This window comes from Ascaphus truei, chromosome 5, assembly GCF_040206685.1.
Source record: "Ascaphus truei isolate aAscTru1 chromosome 5, aAscTru1.hap1, whole genome shotgun sequence".
Taxonomy (NCBI): domain Eukaryota; kingdom Metazoa; phylum Chordata; class Amphibia; order Anura; family Ascaphidae; genus Ascaphus; species Ascaphus truei.
In genome coordinates, this window is record NC_134487.1 from 291,338,525 (window position 1) to 291,363,064 (window position 24,540).

The window sequence follows — 24,540 nt, forward strand, 5'->3', positions numbered from 1 at the left end:
AACTATATGTATATATATATAAAACAAGATAATCTTTCAAGGGAATCTTCCACTATACCACAAGAAAAAAATTACGATCGTTGGACTCAAATGGTTCTTGACTGCTGTCCAAAAGACATCAACAGAAAAATAACAACCAAAAGTAAGATATGAAGATGCAATAAGAAAGTTTGTTGGGTAAACATGGAGAAGAGAGTCTTGCAACCGCAATACCTGGAAGATCATTGGTATAGCATTTTATCCAGCATTAGATCAACAATGGCTGAAGGTGTGTGTGTGTATGTGTGTGTGTGTATGTATGTGTATATGTATGTATGTATATCGCATTGACAACTCTTTTGTATGAAATGTTTATCTCAACATTTTACACAGCTGTACCTTTAACCAAGGCTTCCTGTTTGATTTTTGCCTTGCCATCAGACAGTGCAGAATATTGGTTTCATACTGGATAATATGTCAGTTAAACCTCAGAAGCCTCCCTCATGATAGGGACAGTTGGGACAGTTGGGACAGTGTGGTTGGGTTACTGGTAGAGGTTGGGTTGGTAGCTCTGGGAATGACTGTTTTCTTCTGCAGGTGGAAGTTTTACTGCTGCAGCGGGGAGGTGGCAATCGGCCATAGCTGCAAGTGGAGCGGATACGTCAATAGTTTTGATGGTTACCTGAGATGGGATGCGCCCATTAATTACTACCTTGTAGGAACATCCAGTTACCATGATAATGACAAAGAGTAAGTATTTGTCTCCTGCAAGGGGAATCCCTGCTGGATGGTAACGTCTTTTTAATCTTTCAGGTTTTTAAAAAAAATCCGAAACAGCTATTACTTTTGTTTTTGTCTTCTTGATTTACATAGTAATAGCACCGGCCCACACTGCTCATCACATTCTGACACTAATATGTTTGTGGGGAACTGAGTTTCAGATACTTTTTCTAGGGATCAAACAGACACTCCTTACAGTAATTATGGAATGATTAGGAAATACTCATTGGGAATTGATTGATGCTTGTTCCTACATGTCACGGAAGACCAGGACTTTTAACAAATGTATACCGGGATCATTCACTAAGCAAAACACAGTAATGGAATAAAATGAGGTGTATTCAGGTAAACCCGCGTACACACAGTGAAATACAAAGATACAGGAAATATACACACATGCTGGTGTGCTGGGGGGGAAATCTGGGCTAAAATAGGTGCAGGACGCCTGCTTCGGAAGGCTTACCTTGACCAGGAAATCCACCCGGCTCTCCTGGTCCTCTTTTCATCTAAAAACCTTAGCCTTGACCGCTACGGTCTAAAACGAGAACTTGGACCGGTCTGTCGCATCTGACTTAGCCTCAGCAGGGCAGGCTTCCTTAACTCCAAAAATAAAGCAAATTTCTCTGCTATTCGCAACAGAGCAACTTTGAAAATCCGGCCTTCGCATCACCGACCCAAGACACAGGATCGTCTGGTTCTCTGACTGGGGCTTCTCCTTACATACCTTCCGTTGTTCTATGTTCAGCATGGAAGTAGGAGGAGCGACGTCCTCTTCGCCAGCCACTAGGTGTAGGGGCTCGTCCTTTGGCGGGGGCGTGCCAAGCCGGCTCGGGATGCCCTATGGGCGGGACATACGAATTGACCAATGGGAAACGCGCCGACATTCTGCCGTTTCCCCCAGTCAACCCGTTGCCACCTACTGGGCAGGCTCCACTGAGTCTAGCAGACCAGAAGGTCCTCCCCGCAGGGGGTCTCTGTTCTCCGGACACAGTTCTCCACCCTGCCCCGGGAACTTAGCACCCTGACACCTCACAGCACCCAGTCTCCTCTTTGAACTACAATGTCTGTCCAGACTTCCCGGCACTTGTATGGATGCCTGGGCTGACTGAATAGACATTTTTAGTAAAAGCACAAAACATTTGAAAACATATTTTAATGCATGTTATAACTTGGGGTGACCAATATCTATGTGGGACATAGGACTGGGATATCTAGGCTAAAAAAACAGGAGTCTTGGGAACAGTGGGCAGTCCCGGTGTAATTCAACCCGGCAAATAGTGCTTGCACGCCAGGGAGAATTGGGGGACTACCGGTAACTTTGACCCACGAACTCCTGCAAACAAAATAATTGCATTTTGACCCAAATATCCCACATAAAACTTACACACAAGAAGTTTCATGTTTCTAGGATCAATCAACAGGAAAAGCAGGGGTCACTTATTTTTACATGTATAATCCCTGGGCCCTGGTTTACAGTGCTATGTAGCTGCCAGGGACCCCACAGTTTCAGGGGTAACCAGTTGGGCTTAAACGTTTTATTGTGTAGCCTGTTTACCCCCTCCCGTCACACTACATCAATCTTTTATTCAAAAGGTGAATTATTTGTAGCTCAAGTATCAATTATTTTTATTGACTTAAAACAAGTCTGTGCTGCCTATTTCTTTTAGTGTGTTTTAAAAATAAAAATTATATTACCTGAACTAGAGCCGATTTATTGCCGATTTATTTATGGTCAGCATTGTACTTGCGGCCACCAGGAAACTGGAACGTCATCAAGAGCTGACATTGTGGCTTTCAATTGGTCGCCATGGTGCCATATATATGTCTTTTGGTGTCACACACAGACACAAGAAAACTACAAATATGCCAGGAAAGTTGCGGTCTCAAAAGAGATCTAAAGATCAGGGAACAATACAGGGGGATTTCCTCAAAATCAGGATATATATATAGCAACTGTAAATATTACTATATTTTCATTTGCATGTCTTAGACATGTCTGCAACCCTGTCTTTCACCATTATCGCCCAGCACACAGCACATCCACTGCAGTGTGTGTATATATATATATATATATATATATATATATATATATATATATATATATATATACACACAAATACAACTGGGGACTGCTGCTTTAACCTTTCCAGTGCCGGGGTCTTGCGGCACGATTGACACCCACCGACTTCCGGCACTTTCGGGTCCTGTGATTGCACCGGGAGCAATCACATGCTGCAACTTGCCCCGGATGCTGGAAATGTAATTGGCCGCGCTCCACTTGTATTTTGATCGGTATAGCTGGTCCGCCCGCCTAGAAAACGAGCAAGTGCCGATAACGTACCTGGTAAGTTATAGGGGCCTCTGGCACGCCAGGACCCATGCCATACTAGGTATGTTATAAGAACACTGTAAGGGTTCCATACAAAAAACCCACAAAACACTGCCTACAGGTGTTACCGCGGCTCATAGCAACATGCCGTGGCTGGGGAGGGGTGGAGATGCAGCCACGTCCGGCACAAAGCCGGTAATATTACAGAAAGCAGAACCGCAGCACATGGGGATTGTGAGAAATTCAATCAGGTTACATGTGAATGTAAAGATACAAATAGAAAGAAATTGAAGTTAGCTGCAGCTTTATAGTTCTTCCAGGTTTCTGCACTATTGTTCTGATTGTTCATTTTAACTTGAAGATTTCCCAGTCTGCGGCAGTCACTGTAATTACATTTTCTTTGTTCCACAGGGACAGACGTTGGAAATACCAGTACTGTGCCAAGGGCTAAACCAAGAGGAATCTTCCGCTGGAGCTTAACGCAGTTTGCCGATACCTAATCTGACCGGTGATTGTGCATATGATTATTTTTGCTTTGGACGCTATTGTGCCACTAATTGCAAATTAAACCTTCATATCCTCCTATAATAAATGATGGAATCAGAAAGTGATGGTGGGTTTTTTTGGTATGTATTTTGTGGGGGGGTTGATTGAGTGAGAGTGGGGTAAATGACCCAGGATGGGGGTGAGTGAGAGGAGAGAGGGGGGGGGGGGACTATGTAAGGAATAGAGGGAGTAAGAATGAGACGCAGGGGAGAGATATACATGGGGGGGATGGAGAGTGAGGAAGAGGGAGTGAGATGGAGGTGAGAGAAATACATGGGAAGAGGGTGGGAAATAGAGGGGACACGTGAGGTGTGAAATGGGGAGTAGGGGGCTCACAATACTGCTGAGGGGGGGCCGGGCTTAACTAATACTGCAATAGTGTATTGTTGATAACAAAAAAGCTGGAATGTGTGATTGTTAAACTCACATGCTCCAAATCAAATTCAGGCATTGAGGTTATTATGAGTCCTGTACGAGCTCCCTCAGGGTCTTCTTTCCTGTCCTATGTGTTTCCCCTCTTTTAAAAGTTCCGCTCCCATCCGGAGTGCATCGTACGTCGCGGCACAACCCTGTGCCATCATCATCCGGACTCTACTGACGTCACAGCGCTTCCTTACGTGATCGGCGTTATATCAGAGGCGCATGCGCATTCGCAATGTATCTCCCGGTTCCCAAGGTAACCCGCCGGGACGCCAAAGTGAAGACCAGTGCAGCCAGGGCAGCCTAGTCGCAAACAATAATAAATACAAACATATGTATAAAGCAATAAAATAAAGCAATCTAAATCCTGAACTAAAACAATAGTCAGGATAGCTAAAATATAAAGAAACAAATATTAGAAATGTATAATGATATCTTAATCAATTATACCAATTTGTAATAAAAATAAATAATAAAATTAATATAATTACCCACTTCACAATATAATCAATAGATAACTTCAGTGTTCACATTGAGTTGATAGCCCAGATATTCAAGAATGATTCTTTATTGAAAGCGTTCAGCCAAGATAGCTCAATGTTATAGACATTATAAAATTTAATATTTGTTAAAAATTAAGGATAAAAATTATTTTATGAAAAAGATTAATTGCAAAAAGTATATATATATATAGATATAGATATAGCTATATTTATATCTATATATATATATAATAATACTGAGTTAAGTTATGGTGAGTAAAAAAAGTGACAAAAACCCTCCACAGGAAAGCAAATATGCAAATACAACTGTATGCTCATCTGCATGTCTAAGGCAGGTCTGCAACCCCGCCTTTCCCCATTATCACCCAGCATACAGCACTTCCACTGCAGCAAGGGATTCTGGGAAATGACATGCAAATGAGCACACAGTGTCACTTTTTGCCTCAATAACCATTTTATACATATAAGCCTATAGGGAACCATGTTAAAAATGGTTATTGAGGCAAAAAGTGACACTGTGTGCTCATTTGCATGTCATTTCCCAGAATCCCTTGCTGCAGTGGAAGTGCTGTATGCTGGGTGATAATGGGGAAAGGCGGGGTTGCAGACCTGCCTAAGACATGCAGATGAGCATACAGTTGTATTTGCATATTTGCTTTCCTGTGGAGGGTTTTTGTCACTTTTTTTACTCACCATAACTTAACTCAGTATTATGGTATAGCCTATCCCATAGCCTATTTTGCATACCCAGTCAATCAACCCCACACTGATGAGACCCATTAAGGTCGAAACAGCTGTCTGTGGGTGGTTTTCTGGGTATGCACCTTAACCCTGGCTGTGCTCAAAGCTGTGACCATGCAGCAAGCTTAAGCCTATAGGGAACCATGTTAAAAATGGTTATTGAGGCAAAAAGTGACACTGTGTGCTCATTTGCATGTCATTTCCCAGAATCCCTTGCTGCAGTGGAAGTGCTGTATGCTGGGTGATAATGGGGAAAGGCGGGGTTGCAGACCTGCCTAAGACATGCAGATGAGCATACAGTTGTATTTGCATATATATATTTAAAAATAGTCAAAACAAACATCACAGCTTGCACTCAATGTACTGGTTCATATAGACAGGTGCTAGTCTCAAATAATAGAAAAACAACATTACCATTCTCTCGTCCGGTAAAGAAAGACTGCACTCGGTTCAGTAATCATGAAAAACTGTATTGGGCATCTGAATAGAAAAGATAAGTCACCCAATCCGACGTTTCGGTCCTGGAATAGGACCTTTCTCAAGGGGGTGCCTATATATATATATATATATATATATATATATATATATATATATATATATATATACATACACAAACACACAAAACATATACATTTGGTGACATAAGTGATTTAAAAATGTGAGGCGTGTGTCCCGCTAGGGTGTGAGGCGGCAGGTAGGTGTTCAGTACGGGTGGCGGGTGGGTTGTGAGTGCTGGTTGTTGATGGGGGTCCTGCTAGGGTGAGGCGGCGGGTGTGTGGTGAGTGCGGGCAGCGGCTGGTCAGTGATGTCAGTGCGTAGGGGCGGGAGGCGGCAGGTGTGTGTCAAGTGTGTGGGGTGGGTGAGAGTTGGCGGGTGTGTGTTGAGTGTGGCGGGTGGGTGGGTGAGAGGCGGCGGGTGTCTGAGTGCGTGTGGCGGCTGTGGGGCGCAGGGGTGTGAGGCGGTATTTGGGTGAAAGGCAGAGGAGGCGGGAGTGCGGGCGGGTGAAAGGCAAAGGCAGGCAAAAGGCAGAGGCGGAAGGGCTGGCAGACAAAAGGCAGAGGCGGTGGGCGGCGGGCAAAAGGCAGGGTGGGGGGACGAAGGGGGGGAGGATTAGGGTGGGGGGAGGTGAAGGGAGGGGAGGGAGGTGGAAGGGAGGGAGGAAGCGGGGGAGGAAGGAGGGGAGGGAGGGGGAGGGGAGGTGAATGGTGGAGTTAAGGTGGGGGGGAAGAGGTGAAGACGGAGGTGCGTGCACACGGGGCAGGAAGCGCAATGTGTGCTCCTGGCCTAGGCGGGAGGTGAGTCGAGAGGGCTGAAATTGGCGGGGTGTATGGGTGACGGGGGTGGGGATTATTATTTCTTTCCCCGGCCACCGGCACCTCTTGGCTGCTGTCTGCTGCTACTACTACTGAGTACACTGTGTTCACTGTCTGTAAACCACGCCCTACGCGTTTCTCCGTTAGGCTTCGTCAGGGCCGTTTGTCCCATTATTTGCCTGCGGGAAGACTAGCAGCGCAGAGGATTGAGGCCCCGCTCCCACAGCCCACCGGACGAACTCTCGCGAGAGGGAGTGACGTCACCGCGTCGTCACGTGGCACAGAGCGTCCCCAGGAGACGTGGGTGACCGGAGGAAGATTGTGAACTCTTCGTGGGAAAAAAGTAAAAACTTACTAAATGTAAAACCGGACAGCATCTACCTCTAAGTACCGTGAGTACTATGCGCTCATTAGGTGCAGTGAGATAGACCTATGTAGGTTGATAATCACGGAAAGAGACAGCTCACACAAGGAGACTGTGTGGAGCAGTAGAGACACCAAGTGTGTGTGCTATTTACAACCAGGACTCATTTCCCTATTGGTTACTAATCTACAGACTAAGGACTGTTGAAGAAATCTGCAAAGTGTTACTATCCTTTTCTAATGAGTGTGAGATGCTCAGAATTCTCAAAAGTTTTATGATATCTCACAGAATGTGAGTCTTTTACTTATAGTTATTTTTATTAACAATTTTAATAAACTGTGTTACGCTATTTGTGTTCTATCTCTCTTCCTGCATGGGTATCTTTGCTCGAGATTGCAATTGCTGTGGATGACCAGCTGTTCCAGACTCATCACTTAATTGTTCCAGATCCCAGAGTGGATACAAGGCTTGATATTATCCTATACGCTGTGAGTGCATATTATACCTTCTGGCGGTTTACTTTGTTAGAACATACTACCCTATGTTTGTTTTTTCTTGTCTCCATTTGCGCCTAGGTCATTCTCTTTGGATATACATATATATATATATATGAAAAAAAAGAAAAGAAAAAACAGGTGCACACCTAGTGCATTAACATAATAAAAATTGTATTTCAAGGAACATAAAATCTGACAAATGCCCACTCACAAGGATAAAGCAATAAATAGCGTGTATGAGATTGGCTCTCATTTGCCGTTGACTCGCTCCTCTCTGTGTAGCTCCAAGTCCTGGCGTCGTCACGTGACTCCCCTCGTGTAGCCGGTGAGCCGGTGAACCGGAAGTCGGAAGCTCACATGCAGTGTTCGGCTGGGAAGGGACCCTCTAGACTGCAAAGGTCCTCCAGGTCCTCTATGGTTAGGTTGTGTTGGAGCCGTCTGATACACACCAAGGATAGAGTCTCTGGCAGCAGCAGGCCTCGATGCTCGTGGGCAAATGGCGGTCTCAAGCTAGTCACGCCCTACGCGTTTCGTCACGGATAGTGACTTCTTCAGGGGTACCCTCCAGGCTACCCACCATGATATTTATAGGGAGATACTTGTAATAGATTTGCCAATAATTAGATAATGAATCTTATTTATCAATTAGTATACATCGTTAACATATTATCGGACAGGTGCATCACATATAGACACACTGTGAATGTATCATGAAGACCCCAATGAGTCAATGGAAAGAGGTTTTGTATATCAAGCATGTGTAATGAATAACATTTGATTTGTAAATAAAATTAGTAATTGGAGTTTTAAACTAAAAAATCAATATCTTGATTAAAAGGTCAGTATATCAATTGAGATTTGAATTAAATAACCATAGGCTTGAAATACAAAAGCATATTTATTGATTAACATTTAATTTGTAAATTATATTAGAAATTGGAGTTTTGAACTAAAATCATTTTAAAATTCAGTATAGCAATTAGGGTTTGAATTAAATAACCATAGGCTTGAAATACAGACAAAAAAAATCACCCTTACCGGAGGGGGGGGGGGGGGGGTGGATCAATGGGTCTCAATAAGTTACTCACCATAACTTAACTCAGTATTATGGTTTGGCCTATCCCATAAGCCTCTCTTGCATTCCCAGTAAAATCAACCCCACACTGATGAGACCCATCAAGGTCGAAACAGCTGTCTGTGGGTGGTTTTCTGGGTATGCACCTTAACCCTGGCTGTGCTCGAAGCTGTGACCATGCAGCAAGCTTAAGCCTATAGGGAACCATGTTAAAAATGGTTATTGAGGCAAAAAGTGACACTGTGTGCTCATTTGCATGTCATTTCCCAGAATCCCTTGCTGCAGTGGAAGTGCTGTATGCTGGGTGATAATGGGGAAAGGCGGGGTTGCAGACCTGCCTAAGACATGCAGATGAGCATACAGCTATATTTGCATATTTGCTTTCCTGTGGAGGGTTTTTGTCACTTTTTTTACTCACCATAACTTAACTCAGTTTTATATATATATATATATATATATATACTGTATATATATATATTTACAACTATCTATGTTGGACAATATTTAAATATTAGCTTAATCAGTAATATTTAAGCATTTATAGTCCACTCTGTGTGTATTATATGATATGTTTTACTCTATAGCTTTTAAATAGATATTTAGCCGTTTAAGCTTTAATTTTATCCCCTGGTTATAGGTGACAAAGTGAGAATTTGACGTAAGGGGAGGGTCTGACATAACAGCACTGGGATCTATGCAACCATTTTAAGTCAGCATCCATCTTAGGTTTTGTCTGAGTGAACGGGTTATGAGATGGACGTTTTTGAATGAGGTTTTTGCTTTCAACTTTCAAGTGAGAATAAACCAAGCAGCTAACTAAAAAAACCTTGAGCAAAGTGCCAATGTTATGAAAAAGGCCAGACTGATAGGGATGGTTTCTGTATGTAGAGAAAAGGTCACCAGCTTAATAAAGTATTATTGCTGAATCATCTCATTTAGACATCCCATAATGTCATCAACTCAATGTATTCGTGTGCATAATTTGTTTACCTTTTACGCTTACGTAGTGACGACACGCAACCTTGTAGAGGGGGCGTGGGTTTAGTATTTTGTGTATAAATGAGGCCTGTATGCACCATGTCTTTGGGAGGGTTTTATTTTGAAACTCTCCTCTGCGTGTGCACCGCACAAGCAATAAACTTATTTGTCTATTCTGCAAAATATAACCTCAGACTCGTGTTGTTATTTCACAGAGCTTTTACAGATGGCGCACCGAATAGAAACCCAAAAAAACACCGGAAGCTGAGCACCTGGAAAAACCACTCCTCGGTCACTCAAATCTGAGCGCTCGTAAGAATCAAGGTAAAAGGCACCTTTTGAGGAAAGCCTGAGTTTAAAAAGTTGTTTTGAGTGATGTGTAGAGAGATGTGTTTTGAAGGGTGTCTCAATCTGTGTTGACGGGTTAACCTAGCAGTGTCAAATAAGTTTATTTGTCTGTTCCTGTATCCATTTTAAAGTGTTAAGTTTTAAGTTTTATTGGGATTAAGGTGAGAGTCCCATTAAAATTTTTGGTGTTTTGGTGATGAAGGTGAGTGTTTTTATGCGTAAGGGATTGTTTTTCAGACTGTCCTGGGTTGTGATAAATATTTTTGTTGTCTGAGCAGGAAGGGTCCCTGATTGTACATTTGCTCTGTCTTGTCAGTAACATACCAAATGAGGTTATTTATGGATATCTGTTTAGAAGGTCTTATCTGTATCCATGTTATAGAAGTATAAGGTTTATCAGGGCTGGGTTGGACCCGCTGAAGTAATTCAAGTGTTTTCTTGGGTATAGTTATGGTGAAAAAATCAGAACTATAACATGCCAAAAGAGTTGTACGTAATCAGCTTGCGCTGATTATTGTATCAGGAGTATTGTACAGGTCAATTAAATTTGATTACTGTAAGAGGAGAATAATGGGAAACCAAAGTTCTCAGAATTTGCCGTTAGAGGTTGTGTGTCTGCAGACAGAAATAATAAAGAATGGATACAGAGAAAAAAAAAAGAGACAATATAAATATGTTTTGTTGGCCAATGAAAAATACATGCAAGTTCAAATGACAATACACATGCAAGTCCCAGTGAAAAACATGCCACCCCAATGAAAAAAGTTTGTTTGCAATAAATTACTATAGAAGGAAGAGTGAAACTATGAGTAGCCGCACCGGTTTTCTTATTCGTAAGAATGCGAACGCAAGGGCTCATAGTGGAACCTTCTAACTTTCAGTAATCCCTGTGTGTCTGTGGTAGTATAAATCTTTGGATTTTATGAGGTTTTTGTGGCAAAAGTCAAGCATGGCGTGACCGGCTGGCGGAAGCCGCAGAAATCAGTTGTGAACGTATAAGCTTTTCCTTCCATTTCCCCACATGCAATAAGTGGTTATAAATCATTTCCTGATATAAACTCAAGTTTCGGTGCCGGCAAGTAAAACTGTTGCGCCCTTAATGGAGAGTGGTTAGATGGATTTGATACCCTAATGAATTTTTCCTGAATGATTACCTGTGTGAAAGATAAACCATGCTAAGTATCACGTGTGCACAAATCACCATACAAAAACTTGCAAGTACGTACGAAAACATGAATATTTTTTGCTCACAATGAAATCAAATGTCTGCAAGAAAGAGAATCAAAATCGCAACAGCACAGAGCGTGCCCCCACTTTTTTCTCCAGCGCGAGGAATGTGCTAAGATACGAAAGTTAACTCAGAAAGCTCCGGAGCATCAGAGTAGTTTTAAAGTCAGGTTATTTATGAGAATAAAGAAAGAGAAGAGAACTTTTATTAATAGTTGCAGGGTGAAATTGTGGGGTAATAGGGGAGAAATGTCTTTCTTTTATTTGTTTGTTATTTTTGTGATGTTGTTTGGCTGTGTATGAGAGAAGTTTTTTGTATTGTGTGTGTTCTGTATTGTGTTTAACGAGTAAAAACACATTTCAATTTTATTTCTATGGGATAAGGATATGTTTGGGAATAATTTGTGTTCAAAAATGTGGGTAAAAGATCATAAGCATTGTTTGAAGTATATATTGTATTGTATGTTTTCATGTATATAATGCCAGTAATATGCACAACGCTTCACAGAAGTGGTGCACGTCGTAATCATATAGTTAGCAAAGGGTAAAGGTAAGAGGTCATGGATTAAGTGATCCAGACATAAAAGTAACATTAAGGAAGAGAAGTCCCTGCTCTGAGGAACTTACAATCTAATTGGTAGGTAGGGAGAGCGTACAGAAACAATAGGATTTGATTAGAAGCCAGGAGAGGAATTTCAGGAGGGGAAACGCAGAATCAGAGTTTAAAGAGTAGAGTGATTCTGGCAGCAGCGTTTGGGAGAGATAGTAGGGAAGACAGTTGAAAGTCAGGAAGCTGGGATAGCAGGGGATTACAGTTATCAAGAGGGGAGAGAATGAGGGTCTGAATCAGAGTTTTAATAGTTGAGCAACAGAGGAACAGGTGTATCTTTGTGATATTGTGGAGGAAAAAGTGACAGTTATAGAAATGTTGTGAATGAAAGAGGAGAATATGAGAGAGGAGTTGAGGGAGTGATCCCTAAGCAGTGTGCTTGAGCTACTGCATGGAAGATTCAAGAGTAATGTGGAAGGAGATAATAGGGTCAGGTTTGGGAGGAAGTATGAGGAACTCTGTTTTTGCCATGTTAAGTTTAAGGCAAAAGAGTGTCTTCCAGGATGAGATAACAGAGGGACATTCAGAAACTTAGGTTTGTATGGCAGGTGTAAGGTCAAGGGTTGAAAAGTAAATGAGGGTGTTGTCAGCATAGTGGTGATATTTAAACCTAAGAGATGTTATTAGGTCACCTAGAGAGAGTGTACACAGAGAAAAGAGAAAAGTGTGGTCCACAGAGTCAAATGCTGCAGGGAGTAATAGGAGCAGAGTGTAATGACCTCTGTCTTGGGCAGCATATAGGTCATGAGTTATTGTAGTGAGAATTGTCTCCGTGGAGGGAGCAGTGCAGAAGTCAGATTGTAGAGGGTTAAGGAGAGAATGGGTGTTGAGAAAATGGAGCAATCAAGAGAATACAAGACAAGTTCAGTAGTTAGAAAGACAGGTCAGGTCAAGCTTGCTATTTTTGAGTCATGGTATAACTATTACATGTTTTAAGGAGAATGGAAATGTAGCAGATTAGAGGGAGAAGAGGAGATCAACAGTGATGGTGACATTCTCTTTTGAGACAGTGGAAAAAGAGTCAAGGAAAGCAGGAATAGAGTAGGAAGCAAAGTAGGATAGGAGGAAAAAGAGGGAATATTCTGGTGTATGGATTCAACCTCTTGCTTAAAATAGTCAGCAAAGTCCTGAGGTGAGATGAAGGAAGAGTTAGTGAGGGTTAGACTTGTGAATGTTGACTAATGGAGAGAAATAGGTGTGTGTAGCTTGAGAAAGGACAGAATTGCAACAGGATAGCATAAATTTGTAGTGAATGAAGTCAGTGAAACTATGAAAGTTCAAAACAGAGAGATTAAAAAGAACTGAGTGGAGGGAAATAGCATGAGCGTGTGGAGTTATTTGTGTGTTAAGAAGTTATATAAACCTCAGCTATATAAAAGCCTGTGGGTTAATTTTTGAGAGGCCATAAAAAATGTAGTTCTTAGGGCTCTGGATAAAGCTCCATGTATTTAAACTTTAAGCAAAGGTTCCAATCCAATAATTATTATTTTTAAGGAAGAAGCCGTGGTGTGTCGTTATCTTATCTTTTCAGGGTCAATTGGCGAAACGCCCAGAAACAAAATGGCTCTTTGCCCGGAAACAAGTCTTATAGAAAATATTTTTTCTTTAGTCAGATGAATATGCAGAGTGTCTTTAAAATGATAAAGCTGACCGTGTGCTCAGCACTGTGCAAAGAGATTATATAAAGCAAGACATTAGTGTGAAGTCTTATACAAAATCATTTGTCTATTAACTGAATGTGATGTATGTTATAACGAATTAACCATTTATTTTTTCCAAAGGTGTCCGTAAGCAGTGGTTATTGTAAAAATTGCTGTGTAATCTAGAATGGGTTTACCAGGAAGTGGTGAATTTGGGAGTCACCTCTCATTTGTGGGTGTGTCTTTGTGTATAGGGTTAAATACAGGGGATACATAGTTGCAAAAGCAGTTACATAAGTGAATAAGGTATGCATTATATACAAGGCATTTCAAATTTCTTAGCAGAATAGTTACAGTGGAGTGTTTGGGGTAAAAGCCAGATAGGGATGGGCTAGGGAAATTTGTAGGGGTAAAATAATGGCTTAATTGGGAGTGAATATTTTTCCATAACAGTGGATAGTATTGGGAGAAGAGAGATTGGCCTGTAGTTTGAGACAGTGTTTTTTGTCCCCACTTTTGAAGATTGGGACAAACTCTGACAGTTTCCCAGGTCTTAGGGATATGGCCTGCAGACAGGATAGAATTAATTATGGAAGCAAGTGGTTAGCAAGGGATGAGGCCCTAAAGTTTCAGGAACTTAGATGGTATCAAAGTCAGGTTCACATTAGCTACTTAGTTTTAATTTGAGGAACATTAATAGGGAATACCTCTGTCTATATGTGGATGCTAAGACAGGAGTAAACACATTGATACAAGAATTTAGTCCTAGGTATAAATGATCTCCCTATGATACACATATGGGATGACTTATGACTATCAGCAGTCCAAAGGAACGAATTAAGGACCATGTTATTGGTAATAAAACAATAAGTTGTATGCAACTAATACATTTTTTGAGTCTCTCTAGGCAACGTTGAAAGTGCACCTACTCGAGATGGGGTTAATAGTCACATATTTCCTGCGCAAGCATGCTTTTCATCCCAGGTGAAAAGGCCTAAAGTAACCACCAATACAGCAAAGTCAAAGTAGCAGAGTTCTTTCCCTGGACCCAAAGCACGTAAAGCTCGTTCCAGCTCCACCAAACGTTCCAGCGCCACCAAAGACCAAAGTCACCTAAAGCACAGTCGCAGCAAGTTAACGTCTTGCCGAGTCAAAACTCTAACCGTTAACCAACGAGGAAAATAAGACACCAGGCTAAGGCCAGGTTTTATCAGAACATTTCATTTTTTCAGAGACTCAATATTTAGATTCTTTAGAGTGTGTTAAGTTAGAAATTTAAGGTGTATGTAGAATTGAGCCTTGATGGGAGGATTGGTTTCCTGGAAGCGTGGCTTGTGAAAGCTCTTGTATGTGTTTTGGCAGTACTCTTCACTCTCTATGTATGTGTCATGTGCAGCAAAACTTTGATCCAGAAGTGTGTTGCACCTCCACCGAAAGGAGGGGGTCACCCAGGGGCGTGTGTCAGCCACAAGGAAAGGATCATAAGTCAGCCATGTTGACCATCGCAGACATCGTCTGTTCTGATATTCTGAGTGAATGATGTATACAATGCGTGCAGGGTGAGGATCACGCATTCGCTTCCACAGATACCAAACCCCCTCAATTCTCAGTAATAGAATGTTGTGATGATTCTGAAAATATATGATGATAGAGATAGATGCAATTTCTTTTATCTAGCAACTGCATATCCAAAGAAAGGTTGCTTGCATAAAATAAGGTTTTTAGTATTATGTGTATAATTTCTGTATTTTTTTTCCAAATTTTTTAAGGGAACCTCTTTAAAGGGTGTATCAGACACTAGGAACAAGAATCAATTTATGGGTGAAGTGTCTCCACCAACTAATGAAACCTGTGTAAAAATGTATGTTTAGTCAGATAACAATTTACAGGAAGGATGTGGCCTTAATTTTGCAGTTTTAATTTTATCATTAAACCAAGAACAGGTTCAGATCAGGCTTATGGCCTTACAAAACAGAATTGCTTTAGACTATGTTTTAGCTTCAAAAGGAGGGGTATGTGTCCTAATTGAGGAACAATGTTGTGTTTTTATTCCAGATCAGTGTAGCACTGTGCAGCATGAACTTGATTAAATACAAGAGATTCAAAAGAGGGTTACAAAGGGAAGTGACAGATTATCACCCTTGGGGTTAGGTGAATGGCTTAGATCACTTGGAGCAAAAACTTTTGAATGCTTGGAGGTGTGGGAGTGTTACTTGTTATATGTGTGTGTCACGTGTTGCAAAGGTATGATCCACAGGTGTGCGACCCCCTCCCCCATTCGGATGCCACTCTTTACAGATGCCAGAAAACAGCAGTACCTTGAAGAAAGAAGATGCCGATCACAGTTATTCAATTCATCAAAAGACATATTGGCCGCAGCGCCTTACGAGACTATGACAGTGAAGGGCATGCACCCTTGTCCTTTGAGTTATCCCTGGACTATCATCATGAACTTAATTCTCAAAAGCTATGTTTTAAGAATAAAAAGGAGGGAGTGACAAAGTGAGAATTTGACGTAAGGGGAGGGTCTGACATAACAGCACTGGGATCTATGCAACCATTTTAAGTCAGCATCCATCTTAGGTTTTGTCTGAGTGAACGGGTTATGAGATGGACGTTTTTGAATGAGGTTTTTGCTTTCAACTTTCAAGTGAGAATAAACCAAGCAGCTAACTAAAAAAACCTTGAGCAAAGTGCCAATGTTATGAAAAAGGCCAGACTGATAGGGATGGTTTCTGTATGTAGAGAAAAGGTCACCAGCTTAATAAAGTATTATTGCTGAATCATCTCATTTAGACATCCCATAATGTCATCAACTCAATGTATTCGTGTGCATAATTTGTTTACCTTTTACGCTTACGTAGTGACGACACGCAACCTTGTAGAGGGGGCGTGGGTTTAGTATTTTGTGTATAAATGAGGCCTGTATGCACCATGTCTTTGGGAGGGTTTTATTTTGAAACTCTCCTCTGCGTGTGCACCGCACAAGCAATAAACTTATTTGTCTATTCTGCAAAATATAACCTCAGACTCGTGTTGTTATTTCACAGAGCTTTTACATAGGGTTAATGTAGAGCTTTTATTTACAATACAGTATCTGGAGGTCTCAGTTAGCGTATGACAATTATTCAGCAATTGCTAGCGATGTATTTACATTATATCACCAAGTAACGGTGTATCATTACTGTAGAGGGAGAGGAGGTTGGCCCGGTATTAGAGGGGTTGCACCCCATATGGCCACCCCCTGACCTCACCAGGGAGGCAAGGGGTCAACTGGACTGCGGTCCAGGAATGTGGCTTACACCTTGTCATGTCAGGAAAATGTATGTTCCCCTGTTCCCATGTTTCATTATAATCCTGTATTTTAATGTTTTAAAGTGCATTTCTGTATCTCCGTTTCCGGAGGCCGCAGAGAGTTGAAATTTGGACAATATGTAGCGACACTGTAGGCATTAAAAACATGCAAAATTCGACACACTGAGCCCCCCAGAAGGGAACTTATTAATATGTGAAAATTTTAAAGTGTATATGATATTTTGGATCTGCTCTGAAAATGCAGACTCCATCTGCTATGTTAATAGGTCAGTGTCAGGAATCGGCGTTCTCCGCGCTTCCCACACAGTGCACTCACTTCCCTCAGCGATTCCTCTGCTCTGCACCGGGCGCGCCCACGCCCTCCCGCGCGCACACCTGCACCATCCACTGGCTCGGTCCACACGCGTACACGCGTTACGGAGCGCGCTCAGTCTGCACACTCTTCTTCCCGTCCCCCGGACCTCAGGCTCCGCCCCCGCAAGCCACACGGGCATACTCAGGTTACCAACAAGTCTCACCTGCCCTGTTATGCCTGCACCAATCTGCAGTGTCTCCCTGTATCTCTTCCTGTCAGCCTCCGTTCCTAATTGGACCTTCCTGCTTTATCTAGCTCCTCTCTGCTCTCAGTCTTTGCTTGACATAGTCTCTGCATGGAAGTACTTCAGGATTATCTTAGTGTTTTCACAGGTTCTGACACGGCTCGTACGACTACCCCCTCTCGCTCTCGATCTCGGCACTCCTTGGACAATGCTCACTCTGAGACCCCTCGAACCCGACTTGGACTACAACCTATCTCCGCTCTCCACTCCTTGACCTCGGAAAGGCATTCTTCACTCTATCTCAACAACCGGTACCGGCAAGTATTGTCTACATTACTACACCTGGCCTGGCAACACTTTATACCACACTCCGAACACGCTCCCTTTGCTGCAGGTGCGTGTATTACCACTTCCCCCTTCAGCTCAGGGGACGGTCTAGTCTGCGGGCAGCACCGGCGTAACAGTCAGGAAGGGCAGCCGGATGATTTAACATAAAGCCCTGTGATCAAAATTTAACTGCCCTGATTGTTTACACTAGGAACCAAGTACTAATCAACAGACTCTGCCACTCTAATTGTTACCTGAGGGCAGAGAAGCGTCAAACTGGAGTAGTTTGTAAGTGGTATATCTACACCTACAAACAATGAAGCTCCTGCCAGATACTTCATTTGGTAGACTGGTCGTCGCCCCTGATTTAATTATGGGGCTACAGAAATAAGATCCTCAGAGTCCCAGTACACATGGGCTAACTAGCTGGGGGGGCATGGTTTAAACTGTGTCTCCACGTTAGGGATTGGATACAGATAATTGTTCACCAATAGTCTGTATTCAATGTTAAGAATAGGGTTACACAGGTATATAAACTGTGTCAACCCTACAGTTTTTAGTAGGAGTTGTTCTTCTGATTCCACCTGGAATGTCACCGGACTGCTGGAGAATTGCTAGCTGATATTCTCCATCCTCCAACCCTAAGTAAGTGTTACCTTCTTGTCTGTTAATTGGACTATATTGCTGTGTTCACCTTTTTTAAGGAATAAATTATATTTTATTATATCTAAGCCTCGTTCAGTTCAACCCAGATATTTGGTGTTCATTATATCTTGTCATAAGCTACCGTGACAAGCTCTATAATTAACTGGTGGCAGCGGTGGGATTTAACTGAACCTATATTACAGTGTTAAGCGGGACTCTGTCATATAGTGGGAACTCGAGAGTAATTGCGAGTTCCTGGGACTAAAGATATTGAACACACAGTAGTGCAACAGTTAACACAAGTTGTAACACCACCTCACTGCTGCGACCGTGAACCATGAGCGAGGCGGAAGGCTCATCCAACATGAGGACCCGAGCTCAGCTGAAGGACAAGTGCCGTGAATATGGACTGCCCTATGAGAACCAGGAGGTCGCAGACATGGTTGACGCAATCGTTGACTATGAAGCCCGGCTTGCAGAGCCTCAGGATACGGCTCAGCTTGCCCTTATACAGCCACCCGGAGATCAGGGAAGGAACCCAGTGCCAGGGCGGCGGAATCTCGGGGAGGGAACGAGTGCACCTCCCGGGAGCAGTGCAACAGGAGGGGTACTGGTTGCTGCGGCTACCAGTCCGTTCACCCCTGAAATGTTGGCACTGATTACTGCGTGGGGTGACAGAGGGACACCGGAGAAGCGGCTGCAGTTTATCACTATGGCAGTGAACAGACCCGCTTATTGCCCCCCTGTCCAACCCAACAACGATGAACTCAAAATGGATCAGCACAGTCTCACCAAGTTCGTGGAAGGTACTGATCAGATCGACAGTTTTCTAAAGAACTTTGAGACACAGTGTTGGCGGTACAAAGTGCTTCCCCAGCATAGGGTTGTACGTTTGGACCCCTTAATGTCCGGCTTGGCTAAGCAGACGATGATGACACTTTCAGATGAGTATGCTGATGACTATGAACACATGAAAGAACTGTTATTGTTTCTGTATGGTTTTACCCCTGAAGCCTGCCGGGTAAATTCCGTCAGGAAGAGAGGCAGCCCCAGGAGTCCTATGTCATCTACGTGACCCGCATGGCTTTGTACGGGATACGCTGGGTGGAGGGCTATGAGGCACGGACTTACCAACGCCTGCTGGACCTCATCTTTCAGGAGCAGCTCATGCAGCAGTGCCCGCCAGCGGTGAGGGCTTGGGTGTACGACAAGAAGCCCAAGACTTACCAGGAGGCGGCGAGGCTTGCAGACGACTATGTGGCCAGTCGAGCCCTGATGACCACCAAAGCAGAAGCCAATGCGGCGGTGGCGGCGGCACCGGCCAAAAAGTCTGCCAATACCCCCAATGGACTCAGAGGCCGCCTTCGGGCAGCAGTCCACCGAAGGCGGGGGAGATCTGGCACGAGCGCCGGTGCTGCAACTACAACCGCCCATGTCACATCAGACCAGATTGCCCGGAACTCCTGCGTTCCGGCGGACCCCATCAGGGGCAACGCACCCCAGCTGCGGAGCCGGTAGCCCGCGTGTGGGTACCTTCTACCAAAGACTCCGGACCGGTCATGGAACCAACTCCCAGCAAGACATCCCATACAACGCCTGTCCCGGTTTCATCGGTGCCTACAGCCAGGAGCGGAGGACATCTCAGCGCGGACCTGCAGCAGACAGACGGCTGGAGCAGACATCTCACCCCGGTCACAGTCGGTGACCGGCAAGCAGTCGGCTTGCTGGATTCAGGAGCTGCAGTGACCCTGGTCCGACCTGATATGGTCCGGCCAGAGGAATTGATCCCAGGCCCTGGGATACAGATCACTGTGGCAGACGGAGAGCCACATTTCTTGCAAGTGGCCAGAATCTTTTTGGAGTGGGGGAGGGCCAAGGTGTGCGGGAGGTGGGGGTTTTACCCGGTTTGGATGCCGACGTTCTTTTTCGCAACGATCTGGGACCGATGACCTGCACCTATGACCGAGTGCCCAAGCCCGCTGCAGTGGCGGCGGTTATCCGGAGCCAGACAGCGGCAATGGTGGCGGCACCAGTCCCCCAGCCTTTGGGACCAACGTTAGCAGAGGGCGCAGAGGAGCCCGGGGAGGTAAGCCAGGATCAGTTGCAACCACAGACTGACTTACTGTTTCCCCTCATCCTTCCCCATTCTCCGGACAATGACATGACTGGGGGGTGGCCAGAATTAGGAGCCCAGTTTAGGGAGGCAGTGAAGACAGACCCTACCCTGGCCGGCGTGAGACTTCGGGCGTCCGAATCTCAGGCAGGGGAAGGCACTGAGCACTGCCTATGGTATAAGGGACTCCTGTATAGAGAAGAAGGGAACCCAGGGATAGGGGAGGGATTGACCGGTAAGCGACAGCTAGTAGTGCCCCAGGGGTACCGACAGCAACTGTTATGGGTAGCTCACTCTATTCCGTTAGCGGGACATCAGGGGGTCAACAGAACACGAGCCCGGTTATTGCAGCGTTACTACTGGCCGGGGGCATCTCGAGATGTGGGCACTTTCTGCCGCTCTTGTGATGCCTGCCAGCGAGTGGGTAAGGCAGGCGACCGTGTGAAGGCACCCCTGAAACCCCTACCGATAATAGGGGAACCCTTCCAGAAAGTAGCGATGGATCTTGTAGGACCCCTTATGATTCCTGGCAGGTCACGGAAGCGCTACATCCTCACGGTGGTGGATTTTGCCACACAGTACCCTGAGGCAGTAGCGCTTGGCACCATAGATGCCAAGACAGTGGCGGCAGCTTTGCTGAACATTTTTTCTAGGGTAGGTTTCCCTAGTGAGATCCTAACTGATCAGGGGTCGCAGTTCATGAGTGAACTGTTACATTGTCTTTGGGGTGCATGCGGTGTACAGCACCGGCGCACTACCCCTTACCATCCCCAGACAAACGGATTATGTGAGAGGTTTAACGATACCCTGAAGCAGATGCTTCGGACCTTTATAGAGGCGGAGGGGAAAGACTGGGAAATTCACCTGCAGCACTTGCTGTTTGCATACCGAGAGGTACTGCAGGAATCTACAGACTTCTCCCCCTTCGAGCTACTATATGGCCGCAGGGTACGTGGACCTCTGGACCTATTCCGTGAGGGATGGGAAGGCTACTGCTACTGATGCATGCTCATGGTTGTGGCCCAGGACCACCTCAGGGCTGCTCAGACCAAGCAAAAGCAATGGTATGACCGGAATGCCTGTAGCAGGGAATTCATCCCAGGACAGCAGGTGCTTGTTCTCAAACCCACTCGGGAGAACAAGTTGATGGCTGCCTGGTCGGGACCGTACCCTGTCATCCGAAAGGTGAATGAGTGCAACTATGTTGTACAGGTGGGGCCTGAGAGGCATAAGACATACCACGTCAATATGCTGAAAGAATACAGAGCACCGAGTATGGGAGCAGTAATGGCCATTTGTAGCCAACTGCTGGAAGATCCGGTGAGCAATGCTCTGCCTGATCTCCTAGGGGAGGCTAGGCAGGGAAACACCGTGGAGCAGGTAGAGATAGGGGCACAGTTGAGTGCTAGGCAGCAGGAAGAAGCCAGGGACATGCTAGCTAAGTTTAGGGCCCTCTTCACTGACATGCCAGGGACCACACATCTCACAAAACACCCAGTGCACACAGGGGATCTGCAGCCTCTGCATAAGCACGCTTATAGAGTGTCAGCAGAGGTCAAGACCAGTATGGAAAGGGAGATAGAGGAGATGCTGACCCTAGGGGTAATTACTCCATCCCAGAGTCCTTGGGCAAGCCCGGTAGTTCTAGTCCCTAAGAAGGACAAGACCACCCGGTTTTATGTGGACTACCGCTTGCTCAACGCTGGGACGGTGTCAGATGCCTACCCCATGCCCTGCATGGATGAGTTACTGGAGGAACTCGCGGGGGCAAGGTATCTGACCACTATGGATTTGAGCAAAGGCTATTGGCAAATCCCACTGACCCTGGAGGCTAGGGAGAAGTCAGCCTACATCACTCCAAGTGGCCTCTATAAGTTTTTGGTGATGCCATTTGGGATGAAGAATGCGCCGGCTACCTTCCAACGCCTGGTCAATAGGTTACTGGAAGGGATGCAGGGCTATGCCAGGGCTTACTTAGATGACATTGCTGTCTTTAGTAATTCCTGGGACTCCCACTTAGGACATGTAGCTGCGGTGCTGGATAGCATCAGGAAGGCTGGGCTTACCTTGAAACCCACTAAGTGTATGGTAGGGATGGCAGTTGTCCTGTACTTAGGGCACAGGGTGGGTGGAGTGCACCTCAAACCAGAGCCAGCCAAGGTTCAGTGGCCTGTTCCAAAAACCAAGAAACAGGTCATGGCATTTTTGGGCACCGCAGGGTACTATAGGAAGTTTGTCCCACAGTACAGCGCCGTGGCCAAACCCCTGACTGATTTGACTAAGAAGCAACTGCCTGTGCTTATCACCTGGACACCTGCCTGTGAGACTGCATTCCAGGCACTGAAAACTGCGCTTGCTGGAGCCCCCATACTGTCTGCCCCGGCTGCCCTATACCAAACATTTCCTTATACAGACTGATGCCTCAGACTATGGCATTGGGGCTGTGTTGAGCCAAGTGGGGGATGACGATAGAGAGCACCCTGTGGTGTACCTCAGCCGAAAACTACTCCCCAGAGAAGTGGCCTATGCGACCATTGAGAAAAAGTGCCCCATTGTGTGGGCACTCAAAAATCTCCAGCCCTATGTGTATGGAAGGGCTTTCACGGTCCTCACAGACCACAACCCTCTGAGTTGGCTGCAGAGGGCATCATGGGAGAATGCCAAGTTGCTAAGGTGGAGCTTGGCCTTGCAAGAGTTTGAGTTTACTATTCAGCACAAAAAGGGTAGTGAAAACAGCAATGCTGATGGACTTTCACGTCAGGACTGGCCCTCTGAGACTGAGTTCATTAAGGGTGCCAGCAGTGCCCCACTCCCCGTTAGGGCCAGTGGGCCACAGGTCACCAATTAAGAAGGGGAGGTGTAGAGGGAGAGGGGGTTGGCCCGGTATTAAAGGGGTTGCACTCCATATGGCCATACCCTGACCTCACCAGGGAGGCAAGGGGTTAACTGGACTGCGGTCCAGGAATGTGGCTTACACCTTGTCATGTCAGGAAAATGTATGTTCCCCTGTTCTCATGTTTCATTTAATCCTGTATTTTAATGTTTTAAAGTGCATTTCTGTATCTCCGTTTCCGGAGGTCACAGAGAGTTGAAATTTGGCCATTATGTAGCGTCACTGTAGGCATTAAAAACTGGCAAAATTCGACCCACAGAGCCCCCCAGAACGGAACTTATTAATATGTGAAAATATTAAAGTGTATATGATATTTTGGATCTGCTCTGAAAATGCAGACTCCATCTGCTATGTTAATAGGTCAGGAAGGGCAGCCAGATTATTTAACATAAAGCCCTGTGATCAAAAGTTAACTGCCCTGATTGTTTACACTAGGAACCAAGTACTAATCAACAGACTCTGCCACTCTAATTGTTACCTGAGGTCGGAGAAGCGTCAAACTGGAGTAGTTTGTAAGTGGTATATCTACACCTACAAACAATGAAGCTCCTGCCAGATACTTCATTTGGTAGACTGGTCATCGCCCCTGATTTAATTATGGGGCTACAGAAATAAGATCCTCAGAGTCCCAGTACACATGGGCTAACTAGCTGGGGGCATGGTTTAAACTGTGTCTCCACGTTAGGGATTGGATACAGATAATTGTTCACCAATAGTCTGTATTCAATGTTAAGAATAGGGTTACACAGGTATATAAGCTGTGTCAACCCTACAGTTTTTAGTAGGAGTTGTTCTTCTGATTCCACCTGGAATGTCTCCGGATTGCTAGCTGATACTTCTCCATTCCCCAACCCTAAGTAAGTGTTACCTTCTTGCCTGTTAATTGTACTATATTGCTGTGTTCACTTTTTATTTTTGTATCAATTTTTTTATTGAACACAATAAGGTATTACAACACAGGTAAGGGTGTCATGATCCCATGACAGTGTGGCTTTTCACATGCAGAGTGTGTGTGTCCATAAAACATTTTCTTTTTACTGGGCAAAAGGGATTAACTGGGGAGGGGGAAGAGGTGGGAGGACATACTGGGGGTTAGGTAGGGTGGGGGGTGGGGGGGAAGACTGCTGGGAGGGGGGGAAGTCTTGAGTCAGGTTCTAGTAGAACTTCTTCTCATCTTGGCTCAGGGGGGGAAGGGGAGTGGAAGGGGGGGGGGATAGTGCGCTCTCACCTCCGCGGCTCCGCCGGATGGGGACTAGTTTGCTAGCGAGGGATCCCAGGTATTAAGAAATTGGGGTATTTTTTTTTGGATGAGGGCAGTTAGTTTCTCCATCATCATTACTTGATTGATCCTTCTGGTG

General features: G+C 44.8%; 2 protein-coding genes across 2 annotated transcripts in view; both read left to right on the top strand.

Moving 5' to 3' along the window:
- The window catches only part of BRAF (B-Raf proto-oncogene, serine/threonine kinase), a 94,410-nt gene extending 90,715 nt beyond the window's left edge, over positions 1–3,695 (top strand). The window contains exons 23-24 of the mRNA XM_075602634.1: positions 577–729; positions 3,500–3,695. Coding sequence (XP_075458749.1) covers positions 577–729; positions 3,500–3,539 — 193 coding nt within the window. The 3' untranslated portion in view covers positions 3,540–3,695. The remainder of the gene's footprint in view (positions 1–576; positions 730–3,499) is intronic.
- The window catches only part of LOC142496161 (hemagglutinin/amebocyte aggregation factor-like), a 178,335-nt gene that overhangs the window by 6,205 nt on the left and 147,590 nt on the right, over positions 1–24,540 (top strand). The window lies entirely within an intron of this gene.